Source organism: Rhinatrema bivittatum, chromosome 5 (assembly GCF_901001135.1).
Source record: "Rhinatrema bivittatum chromosome 5, aRhiBiv1.1, whole genome shotgun sequence".
Taxonomy (NCBI): Eukaryota; Metazoa; Chordata; class Amphibia; order Gymnophiona; family Rhinatrematidae; genus Rhinatrema; species Rhinatrema bivittatum.
In genome coordinates this window covers 28607233-28620647 of record NC_042619.1, presented here as the reverse complement: position 1 = coordinate 28620647, position 13415 = coordinate 28607233, and the positions used below count along the sequence as shown (strand labels likewise).

The 13415-nt window shown below is 44.5% G+C and overlaps 1 protein-coding gene across 1 annotated transcript in view; it reads right to left on the bottom strand.

Annotated features, from left to right (window-relative positions):
• The window catches only part of CAPN5 (calpain 5), a 193196-nt gene that overhangs the window by 24935 nt on the left and 154846 nt on the right, over window positions 1-13415 (bottom strand). The window contains exon 4 of the mRNA XM_029602169.1: window positions 110-318. Coding sequence (XP_029458029.1) covers window positions 110-318 — 209 coding nt within the window. The remainder of the gene's footprint in view (window positions 1-109; window positions 319-13415) is intronic.

Genomic DNA, 13415 nt, shown 5'->3' with positions numbered 1-13415 from the left:
GCACGGTGTATAAAATTCACCGTCTGGATGGCCTCGATCTTTTATGTCCACGGGGGTGGGTGGGGAGGTGCGCATCCCTCTTGGACATTTTTAATGCCGTAACACTTACTTGGCATAGGCTTTTTCCACCAGCGCACACCACAATTCATTCTTGGCGTTGGAGTGGCAGTAGATGAGCTGATTATGGATTGTCGGGAGGCGATCGTCGATCACGACATCCACCCACTCCCCAAAGCGGCAGAAATGGAAATGGAAGATCCCCGCGTACTCCTCTGGCTTTTCGGGGTTCCACTCCTGCTCCTTCCAGTTTGGGATCACCTGGGTTTATATAAAGAGAGGGCGGCAAAGGGCAGGAGAGAGGGAGGAAAAAAAACCAAACCAAAAACAGAATCTGTTTTATTCAACACTACAATGCAAGAAAACGACGTGATGGCAGAGGAGCGAAAATGAATCAGGTTTCGTTTTGACAACCCCATGGCTTCTGATTGAATGATCCAGTTCTTGCAGAATTAGTTAACCCAAGGATCAGGGGGTTAACTAACCAGCTCAATCTTTTGCTCCCCAGCCCCCACTGTACAGCACATAAGGGAATACGCTTAGCTCTTACACCGAAAGGCTAAAGGAAAAGAAACCATGAACATAAATCTGAGACTCGAACTATTACTGATGTAATGGCGACAAATGTCTATTCTGCAAATATACAAATAAAAATTTATAAAAAAAATGTATATTATTAGGCCCACTCAGTGGCAGAACTGTACACTGCCACGGGGAGGACTTGGGTTCGATTCCTGGCTTAGGTCTTCTGCTGCCCAGGTCGGCCGGAGCCGGGGAACGCGGCAGAAGCAATGTCCGCAGCCCCCCGGGAAAGGGGAAGGAGTTGGCCACTGCTCAATGGCGACACCCAGTGGTCAGATTCAGGATCCACGATAGCAAGGTTCAGGATGGAGCCCTGGTGCGGGGGGGCCCCGGCGAGTGCGGTCACTGCCATGACTGGACTAAAAGCAAATTGGGAGGGGAATCTCGGGGAGTTGTGAATGAAGGCTCAGGATCTCACCCCTGCTTCCAATGTAAGGCAAAGGAGGAGGAAACTTCTAGGTTAAAAAAAAAAAATCCTGCTGGCCTTAATTCAGTGACCTAGCAAGAGGAAGCCCAAGGAGTAAATGACTGACCACGTTTATGTCATTTCTTGTTTTCAACATGAAATGACGGAAAAACACAAAATTCTGTGCTCTTTTCTTCTATCATTTTTAGTTTACACTCTTTCCAAAGGGTGCGCAACTAAAGACAACGATAATCGACCCCCAAACTACACATGAAATGACATTTTTTGGCCTGCACACCTCTAGCCAAGGAGTCGTGCTACAAATACCTCACTTCAAAAACAACACACACAGTGACATGAGAACCGCTGGCTACCAGTTTTTCTTTAATTCCTTGCTATAATAGTGACAGTGCCTGCGGCAGGGGGCTTTGCCAGGTAATCAACCTCGACAATTACCTGGACCCTTTCACCTTCAGCTCGGGACACTCAACACCCCAACAGAGTCCTCTAGGATGGGCACCAACAGGACGAGCTGAACACCCGGGGCACAGCGGAGTAGACGACTATTGGATCCGTTGCCCCTTTCTACTTCCTTGAATCCGGGTGGAAGGAAAAAGAGGGGCTCGGGGTAGAGCTGAGGACACCAGGAGGTTCTGAAAATGCTCCAAGGCCTTCAACGTTTCTGCAAGGCAGAAATGGAAGCCGTAGGAAAGTGAAAACCCAGGCCAAACCGAGAGGGCGAAAATCCTTCCGGCACGGCGTCCTTCTGTGACCGATAAACCACAGCACTCCTACTGTAAAATCAGGTTCGCCCTGTCTGAAGGGACACGGTTATCCCTGTTTGTCTGGCAGAGACCTCCAAAAGGAAATGATTTTTATTTATTTATTTTTATTTTTTTTTGGAGAGCTGGAACATTTTATTCCAGTGCTTCACTGCTCACAGAAAACCATGTTATGAGATCGCAGCGGGCAGCTTGAGGTGCACCAGCAATCACGCAGGAATTTCCAAACCAAAACGAGAACTCTTTATCAAAACCCGAACCCCCGCCCGGCATTCCCACTCATTTTCCCAAGTGAAATCACAGGAGGAGGGGGCAAGGCTCGCTCTTCGGTTTCCCTTCGCGGTACGAGTCCACTGCTAATCACAAGTCGCTATTTTATTTTTAATCAGTTTAATATGGGTAAGCCACAAGAGCCCTTGGCACTTGGGAGCTGCTCATTCAATCCCCCCGGCTTCTGTGATTTTGTGAGGGGCTTTTCTGCACACTGCAGCCACGCAGAGCTCGCAGGGCGCTATTTCCGCCCCTATCCGACGAGCTCAGTTGGCCACACCGATCAATCCCGCATTGGATTGGCGAGGTGTAACAGTTTGTAAATACGTAAAACAAGAGTAGACCAGCAGCGACAGCAGGGCCCTGTTCTCACTGGACAAAATGGGCAGACCACCAGAATTCCCCCCTCCCCGCGCTCCAGGATCAGCATCCGGGTGACAGAGCAGCTCAGATCTCAGCAGTTCCCAGCCGAGATTTTTTTTTTTTTTTAACCCCAGACTTTCTCTGATTTTTGGTTGATGCTTTTCGTAAGCTGTCTCCACATGGGTTCCTTTTGCACTATAGCATCCTTTAAAGACATACATCCTAGAATTTATTTATTTAAAAACTTTTCTATACCGTCGCAACGGTTTACAAATAGGCACATAGACTAAGGTAAGTAAATGTAGGATATCGTACATTCTAACAGGTGCCAATAAAGTTCGGTTACAATTTCATAAATAAAATCATTATTTGAGTAATGTTGGTCAAGTCCAGGTATATTATTGAGTTACTATCTCTTTGAGATATTACTTCTTAAATGTAGGATTGAGTAAATTCATTCTCATCTGCATTACCCTGCACTTTCATTCTCTACCCTCCACACTCTTTAGTGAAGGCTTTTTTTTTTTTTTTTTAAAGAGCCATGTTTTTAAATTTTTCTTAAAAGTTTTGAGATTATTCTGTAATCTGAGTTCAGAGTAAGCAAGGGAACTACATTTCAGTCGCAGGAATGCCCCCTAAGAAAGAAGCCATGAGAGAAGCTCATCACTCCAAAGGATGCAGGACTGGATGCAAAGACCTTTTGTGTATTTCTCTCTCAGAAACATCAGATTAGAGCAGGGCTTCCCAAACTGTGGCTCGGGACCCCGAATGGGGTCACAAGTGCCTCAAAAGGCAGAGCTCTTCAGACGCTGCCAGCAGCGCCACTAGTGGAAGCCAGCCTTCACTGAAAGGTCCCGCAGTGGGTTCTCGCCCTCGCATGAGTTTTACGCAGTCACAGGAAGCCCGCACGAAAATGGATTGGGGGCTGCTGGAGGGCCTGTGACCTTGCACTGGGCTCACAGAAGCTGCACTGACTTTCATTACTAATTCCGCTGCCACTTGCAGCTCAGGCTCTGGACCGGCCATGAGAGGAAGGGTGGGCTGAGTGTGCAAAAGGCCAGCGAGGACAGTCACGGCTTCTCACCCCCACTCACCACTGAACCCACCCAAGAGAAAAAGGTCGCCTCTCTCTTCCCACCACTTCTCATTCACTTTTGGCCCGGGGCCCCAAGGAAAATGTTGCTGCTGACCCTGGCCAAAGGGATGTTTGGAAAGGAGGGATCAGATGCAAGAAAGGTTTACGGGTCGGATCAGTGGGAGAGGGACTGGCTGTGGAAGGTGAGGGGAGGAATGACAGAAGGTACCGGGGGATGCAAGAGAGGACTTGTGGGTGAGAGGATGAGAGCAATGTTGGAGGGGCAAAGGAATGGGGTGAAAGGGAGGGGATGACAGAGGAACAATTTGGGGTTATACAAATGACTTGGAGACGAGAGGATAAGCTAGGAGGGTGTGAAAAGGGCTGGAGAGGGTGAGAGAGACAGAGGATGGGCTGGGAAGGTGAGAAGAGCTGGAAGATGTAAGAGGGGATCAGCTGGAGTGGCGGAAGGTGTGAGAGGATGTCCTGCGGAGGGGAATGGAGGTTAAGAGGGTGGAGAATCAGTTGGAATGAGGGGAGGGCGATTGTTGCAGATGAACCACACCCCCTGGCTCCCCTGGTTTGGTCGACCGCTGGGGTCACGTGAATTTTCAAGTGGTAAAATAGGGTCACGTTGGGTAAAAGTTTGGGAAGCCCTGGTGTAGAGGGACTGATCTGGTATCTCCGTGCAAAGTGCTGCACACTGTGCCATGCACAGGACCGGGGTTTGACTCCTGGGCCTGGCCTTTGCTCCCCAGGTTGGCCGAGGCTGTGGGACCATCCCTTAATTTTACACGGAAATTACATCAATCCAGGTATAATAAGTTTGGTCGTGATCCTAGACCTCTAATCTACCTGGAAACAATTCTCATGCCTCCTTTGATCTGGGCATGAGCACGTGCGACTGCAAAGCCAGTTTAACGCCGGCAGTTTTTCCCTTTCGGTTACCTGTAAATTATTTCTCTGCGGAGAGGAGGCGACAACCTCCCCGACAAGGCTGTAGCAACGGAAATTACTGCCAGGTACACTCGGAGCCATTTCCAGAATGAGGTTAATACAGAGTTTGCCGGGGATGAGAATGGTTACCATGGTTACAAGTGAAGGTAGCCTGCAGTACCCAGAAATAATTCACTTTTATTGGACACAAGAGACAACCCAACTCTAGAATCTAAATAATGAACGTTTGCCTTTACAGGCTGGCTCCACGGCTGTGAGCAGGAGATGCTGGGGGTTTTTTTTTAAAGTCACCTGCCCAATGGAACCAGTTAGGGGTGGGTGCGCCACAAGGGCAACACACTCGGCCCTGGATACGGAGGAGAAGACCAACGCCACCGCTGTGGTGACCCCTGCGAGCCAAAGAAGCAGTACTGCAGCAAAGCTAGGGCGAGAGACTTCCTTCCACCACTCCTGACCGGCATTTGAGTCAACCAAGCAAGATGCCCTCTGGGGATGGGGGCTAAATCATAAACCACAGCCATTATGGAGGCTCGAAAAGTAGTTCCCCTCCCCGCCACATCATCTCATATTCCAATAAATCAGTGCGATGCTTTCACTATCAATGACACTACACTGTCACATCTCAGGACAAAAGCCCGCTAGACATTTTTTGTTAATAGTATAGAAGTACTGCCTGATTCTCGTGCACTTGATGGTTAAGAGAATCCATCAGCCAGACAATAATATTTATAGGTGGCGGTGCTCTAGAGTACAAATGCCGTTTAGTCTGCGCCAGACTGCTTACAGCTTGAAAATGGCAATGCCAGAGAACATATTAGGTTATTTACAGCACAGAGCAACTGCATATCAATGCCCGAGATTTTCCCATGCTCAAGCCAATTGTTTATCGGCAAGTGAAACAAATGAACAAAACCTACTCCAGGATGAAAACTGATCATCTTTGTTGGCATTTATTCTCAACCTTTTTTTTTTTTTTTTTTTTTTTTTAATATCCTGACAGCAGAAGCTACTTCTCATTATTAAACTGTCTTACAAATCTCAAACGATTTATGATAATCAAAACTGTAGCAATTTTCAAAAGCCCATTTTACACGGGTTGAGTGAATTTACACACGTAAAACCCAATTTTAAGTGTGTAAATGCTTCTTAAAATCAGGCCCTTAATGTGTTTGACTATTGTGCACTGGGAAAGTAGTTTGCAAGCTTGAATTAATCCTGTCTGTAGTTAGAGGCCTACATTTAATTCCGAGTCTCTCTCTGTGTGCTGGGGGGAAGAAGTTTTGATAGCTAAATTAATTCTGTATGCTTTACTCTGAGAAGGTGTGACAGCTGGTTCCTGGACAAGTAATCAGTGTCCTTTTATTCTCACCCATCCACGCCAATCTGACTGTTACCCCTAATTAGAAGGAATTTTTTTTCACAAAAAGAGTCAATTAGGGCTTTACATCAATATGTAATTAACCTTGATATAAGCCCTATTGCTGGGTAATTAACAAGCTAACATAAACCCTCAATTTTATTAAGCATACACACTACTTAAACAACTTTAACAAATAAACAAAGATGCCTGTAAGAAAGCCCAACTCCTTAGCATGGTTTAATACTGACTCAATTTGTAGCTTCAACATCAGGGTAGGATCTTTAAGTATTCTTTAGCATTCGTGGGCGATTCAAAGGTTTGAATTTTCCCCTCATGCCACATCTTTAGCTTTGCAGGGTACTTACACAGCAAAGCATCTATTATGATTGACCAACTCTGAACATATCAGTGAAAATGCCTGCATTTGTTCAGAAAATCAGCTTCAGAAATTTTGGAAATACGAGTGTCTTGTGATCCTTTTATCGAATTTCTGATTACGTGATGCGCCATAAATTTTTTGCTTCTGTGTGAAGTTAAGAAAATGCGCCAACGCCACTCTGGGTCTCATTCTAGCCAACATTTTTGGGCCTACTCTATGCGCCCTCTAAAGAATCAGCTTTCCGGCTAATTCCTCCTCGGCCACAGTGTCCGGGATTCTGACGAAGCAAAGGCTGTTTCTACTGGAACGATTTTCCCAAATCGCTGAGCTTCGCCTCTCCTTCTGCTATTGATTTTGCTAGCCGCTTTAGCATACCCACGAATTTAAGTGTGTGTCATCGTCTAATAGCGAGATTTTACCTTCTGCTTCCTCTATCCTCCTAACCACAGACATCAAGTTTTTAAATTCCATGAATTTGTTATCGACTGTATCAAATTGGTTTTCTAAGGCTGTCGCTACTGCTTTCGTTAGCAGCGCAATGATAGATTCATCCACAGTGGTTTGGCTTGGTGAATCTCGCTCAGCGGCCATTTTCTCACCTCTCTTTCTCTCTTTTCTGAACTTCGAAGGACATACCACAGTCATCTTTCATCACAAATCTGACCGTATACCCCCTCCAGAGAGGTTGCACAATAAATTGGATCAGGGATTGATTACCTTATGCTGTCAAATAGTTAGAATTGCAGGGGTGGTACCCAGAGCTCGAGCAAGAGCTTCTCCTTGAGCTCACAGCATCACATGATCTCCAAAATATTATAATTTGAACCATCTTTCTTTTTTTTTCCCCAATAACAATTTTTACTGGGAATTCAAGAGTACAAAAAAAATCAGCACCAACCAAACATCTATAAGAATGCAATACAATGTATCCCCAACATATCTTCATATACAAATACTGTTTCCATACCCCTCTGATTATACCCTAAACCCCCTCTCATCCCAACCAACTCTCATACAAGATAGCAACCAAAGAAAATAAAATATATAGAGAACTCTCTACTCCACTAATGAAAGCTTTGCCTACTTAACAAAAGGATCTCAAACACCAATGGATTTCCGTATGTTATTTTTACTCAGGGCAATTAATTTTTCCATATAATGAATAACTCGCATTTTATCAATCACCAGGCAAATAGGTGGCGTCTCTGCCCTTCCCCACCATGCCACAGCATTTCTCGCTGCTATAGCTAAAAACGTCATTAGTTTCTGATGATGAGACACAAGATTATCATCCAGTATATTTAATAACCACAAACCGCCACTCCTAACATTTTTTCAGCTGTTTAATATTCAACCAAAAACTATTCATCTTAGAACACGACCATATATCAAATCTCCTGGATTCCTGGAGCGGCCAACAAATCATGTCTTGAACCAGTTGCAACTAATGAGATATCCATACTGCCAGGCAGTGTAAGACACACACATGCTCGGTCACATAGATTTTTAGATTGAAGAAATTATATTGGCACATACACATTGACATACATAAAAAGACACATTCTCTACTCAGACATACACACTCTTCTCAGACAAAATGAACCCACACACAGAGCGAGAGAGTGTGTGTGTGTGTGTGTATATGTGCGTGTCTATATCAAGGAGAAAGTCACCCACGCACACTTTCAGAAACAAAGTACGTGTATGGGTGTGTGCGTCTCTCTCTAATACAGACACACAAATACTCTGACACACTACTGCTGCCTATGTGATCACACAGCGAGTACCCCCCACCTCAGCACTGCCACATCATAGTGTAGAGTTCTTGCCCATTCTGCAGCAGCCTCCTCCCTCTCCCAATCTCTAGGAGACTCGCTGGTTCCTCTCAGAGCTCAGTCCAGTCACCTCAGACAGAAGACTCCCCCCAACACTGCTCAGGCACTTCCCTCCTGGCTTACCCTCCCTCCCCACCAGTGCTTGTAGTTTGCCTCCACTTCCCTGCCATCCTCCCACCACCACTCCAGTGCATTGTCATTGACTGCACATTACAGAGTCTGCTGCTTTTATGGTTCCCCAGGATCTACCCTGCCTACCTACTCGGGGGGGGGGGGGGGGGCAGAAGTGATCCATACTGTTCCCTGGGCTTATAAAAAGAGAAAATGAAGCCCTGGCCGAGACTGCTTAGAGCCAATATCCCAAAGCAGCACAACTCCAGGTAGAATCCTGCCTTTTCTTATGAAACCAGTACCAACCAGGGCTGGTAAAAGGGTATTAGGTGCTAGAGGCAAAAATTTTACAACCTTGCACACACTCCAGGCTCCACACTCCCCACAAACAGTTAAAATATAAGCATTTTTAGTCACTTATTTTACATGAAAAAGAACAAAGTACAGTCTTCTAATGTAAAAAGTGTCACAACACATTATTTACATGCAGTGCTGTGGTACCAACTTGAAAACTCTGCAAAAAAAAAAAAGAGCCTGCAGTCAGAGGGTATTAGACCTATTTTAAAGCATGTTGGTTACAGGCTCGGCCTCAGGGGGAACTGGGAGTAAACTGAATTACAACAGAGGAAACCTCCCAAATGAAAGCAGCACTAACTGCAAGCACTCAAACAGTAACAACCCTACCTATGAAAAGGAACATTGCAAATATTACACCCGGCCCTAAAATAGCAATACACCTTCTATTAGGAAAACAGAACAAGCCAAGCTGTTATAGATCCCTACACAAACTACATGCTAGCAGAATACCTCACCTCAGTCACACATTCAAGACCCTCACCAAATACAGAATAAAGAGACTATAAAGTATCTATAGAAACAAGCACACAAAAACCATAACAAGCCAGATTCCGTATGCAGTTCAAAAATGGAAGAACAGAAACATCACTATTTCTAAAGTATCAAAGAATAAAATCAAGATATGTAAATCATACCAGTAAAACCATACTCATAAAAAGAATAAGTATTTCAAAGCAGCCGATGATTAAAAAAAACTTTTTTTTTAAATTTTCCCTAAACATCAATAACGTATTTCAAAAAAGAGCAAACATCAAATATCACTCAATAATTAAAACAAAGGCTAAAAAAGAACTCCTTTGCTCTCTATACCTGTGAATTTTAGATTTCAGTCACCCTGAGACTGTCATGGATTAGTCAGGGGTGGGAGATGTGCACAAACTTTCTCCTCTCTCGTATATACCCACTCTAGTACACCTTCTCATTCTCTCTCCTGTCATGTCCATTTCCCTGTAAAGGTGTGCCAGAAAAGCATGCTCACTGGATAGTGGCGGTGCCTCATCTACAGCAGTGGTCCCCAGCCCTGTCCTGGGGGCCCACTAGCCAGTCGGGTTTTCAGGATATCCACAATGAATATGCATGAGAAAAAATTTGCACGCACTGCCTCTATAACATGCAAATTTTCTCTCATGCATATTCATTGTGGATATCCTGAAAACACGACTGGCTGGCGGGCCCTCAGGAGAGGGTTGGGGAGCACTGAGCTAGAGTAATGTTGAAGAACACAGAGAGGCTGATTTTCAAAGGGATACGCGCGTACCCCCCGAAAACCTGCCCCAACCTCCCCCTGCGCGCGCCGAGCCTATGCTGAATAGGCTCGGCGGCGCACGCAAGCTCTGGGACGCGCATAAGTCCCGGGGCTTTCCTGGGGGGTGCGCGTTGGGGGCGTGTCGCGGTGGCACGTCAACCAGGGGCAGGGACACGGGCGTTGTTCTGGCCTGGGGGGCGTTTTGGGGGCGTGGCCGAGGCCTCCGAAACTGCTCCCGGGCCGGGGAATCGCGGGCCAGCGCGCGCAAGTTTCGCCTGCCTCAGGCAGGCATAACTTTTCAAACAAAGGTAGGAGGGGTTTAGATAGGGCTGGGGGGTGGGTTAGGGAAGGGAGGGGAGGGGAAGGTGCGGAGGGGTGGAAGGAAAGTTCCCTCCAAGGCCCTCCCTCGGAGGGAAGAGAGGCAGGCTGCGCGGCTCGGTGCACGCAGGCTGCCGATTTTGCGCAGGCTTGCGCGCACCGAACCCAGATTTTAAACAGTCGCGCGAACAAAAGTACGTGCGGGCGTAGTTTTTTAAAATCTGCCCCAGAATGTGTTGGAGAGTTAAATATTATAGATAAAGTGATATCATCTAATAATACTTTTAATACAATTTCTCAAAGGGTATCAAACAGCTTACAAAGGACACAATTACATAGACAATTTACTTAACTCAGTTTTGCAAACGTAACCTAGATTGTGCCCAAAAAGCACATTGCTGGTGCAGCAGTTACTACCCTAAACCAAGAAGCCTGATACTTTGATGCAACATTGCTCTCTGCTTCAACGGCAAGGCATAACAGGGAATTGGATTCGGATGGCAACCAACGGTGTGGGAAACGGGGAACTGGATTCAAACTGCAACCAACAAGGGTCCTAACTTTTATGGTTTGAGAAAATAAGCATGGGGTAATCTACAAGTCGCAGTAGATACTACCATAAGCTTACTGGGCAGACTGGATGGACCTTTTCTGCCGACATTTCTATATTTTATTATACCCATCATATATAATATTAAAAACAAAAACATATGCTCAATTAAAAAAGAAACACCATACCTCAATCATATCCACAGCACATTCATCCACATATTGTTTAAGAATGCAATTGCCCTAATATAAAGAATTGTCCTAAGAAGCTGTCTTGTGACTTTCAGTGGAGAGTCTTGCAACGTTTTCTACATTATAGGCTTAAAAACAGAGTATGAGCTCTTCTTGAGGTTTCAGGTCTCTCACACTGACCTACATTAAAGAAATAAGATCTTTGCTGAAGCTTGAGTGGAGTTTTGCCTCGGGCAGATTCCAGCCATGTTTACAGTTAAACCTCAGTGTTAGTGAAGATTTAATTGTTGAAATTTGAGAAGTTCAAAGATGAATTCATGCCGTTTGCTACACCTTTTAAAGTCTTCTGAGTTGCTTCCTAGAAAGTGCCCTCTGAAAATATTGGCTATAAAATTCTGATGTGGAAAAAAAAAGCTCCCTCTGAAGAAGCTGATTTGCAGTGAAACAAGGATCTTGTTGGGGCTAAACATTACAACTGAGATCTGATATATCAAATATATGTAATCAACAGTATAAGAGTGAATATTTGTGTACTATATCTTAATAATTATTTATATTAGGGCAACATTGTTCTTAAACAATATGTAGATAAAATGTGGAGTGGATATGATTGAAGTATGCTGTTTAAAGGACTGTGTGTTTTATTTTAATGTTATATATGATGGGGATGATGCACTCTTTGGGAACAATTTAGGTTACATTTACAAAACCGAGTTAAGTAAATTTGTCCAAGTAAATTTATCCTTTGATATCTTTTGACAAATTGCAATAAAAGCATTGTTAAATATCGCTATCTTCCCTTTCTTATCTGTAATATTGTATGCAGTAAGGGAGTTTGCTTTTTTGTACCTTCTGTTTTGTATTTATCTTGGAAAATTCAATGACATTTAAGTAGGGAGGTAATGCTGAGTTATGAATTCTCTCGTTACTGGCCAGGACAGGAAACTACGATATTTAAGTCAGAGTTTTGTTCCTTTAAACCATAGTGGGAGAAAAGAATATTACTTTACATTATGTGAAATCAGTATTTCTTGTACTTGGGAGGATATAAATTGTGAAGAAGTAGATGTTAAAGCCAATGTGGAAACATCATTCTTCTCCAATGCTAGGACACGAGATGTTACGGTATGTGTGAGTCCCTTGTGGAAATGAACAGGTTTTGTTTCAGACTTCGAATGGTGGGAGGGTTCCATATCTGAACTGTGAGAGAGTTCCTCTATAGCCTCGCAGTGAGAGTACATTGTAAAAAAAGATCAGGATATATGATATTTTGGCCTTGTTACAAGAAATAACCAAAATGCTGAACCCTGCTGTATAAATACTTGTGTATTCCATTGGGGGTCCGATGGGCAGGCATGGACAGGAAAATGTAACCGTTTCATGCCATTTTGCAATTCACAGATTGTTCAGTAGCATCCACAGAAATGTGATTATTGTCTCTCCACTGAAGTGGTGGATGTACACAGGAAAGGAAGGTGTTGAGACGAACATTTTGAGATGGCCTTCAGAGGAAAGGTTTGCCGATGTGTGTATGGCTAATGACAGTAAGCGCTTCATTGTGGAAGTGAAGCCCTGCTCTGAATCTTACCTTCAAATATGACACCCAGCGCGAAGTATGGTGCCGGAGAGCTTACTGAAATGGTTTACAATGGTTTCTCTGATGTGGCTGTCTTCTGAACTTGTACTGTATAGGCGGTGTGTTATGTTACAATTATTGAACATTTTATTTTAGATATATATAGAATTCTTATAAATTGCTTATTGCGAATTAATCGTAATAACAGACACTAAAAACCAAATGTTCAGACAAGTTCGCATAAAACAATTTAAAAAAAAAAAAAAAAGATGAGGAAAACACTCCAAAATCAAGCAATACCTTACACTTGCTGAGCAAAGGTTGCTGAAATAGGGACTTTAGCTGCTTTTCTTTAAGATTGAGCAATTTCCTGTAAATTCCACTGCCTGTGCCAGGTGAAATACCTAATTGCGTTAACATCCAGCAAAATTTAGGAATGGGTTATTTGTTCATGATTTGTTCACCGTGAGGCTGATATTCAGCGCTAAGGCCTGGGTTTTCTAAGGTTGCAGACCTTAGAAAATCCGGTGATAACGGGGGGCGGGGTGGCGAAGCAGGGGGCAGGCCTGCGAAAGCACCATCGTAAAAGGTGGTGCTATTGGGCGCGAAACTGGCGGCGAAAAGGGCCCTTACCTTTTCGCAGTCAGCATCTTCGCGGCGTCCGCCCCGGTGCCACCCCGACTCCTCCACTTCCGGTGCGGACGCAGCCCAGAACCCGCCCCGATCTAGGTATCACATGCAAAAAGTCCCTTTTCGCGTGCGATCCCTTTTGAAAATGACCCCCTTAGTCTGATAATTAGGGACATATCTGGCTAAGTGGAGGCAGCCGAATATCGCGTTCAGCAGCAGGCACTTAGCCAGATACTGTAATTATTTATCCCAACTAAGCAGTTAGCTGGTTAAGTTGTGGGCAGGACACGGGTATTCTGGGGAGGAGCTAATTATCTGGCTAATAGCCGGATAAGTAGCAATTATCCGATTATGTTAGCTGGATAAATTA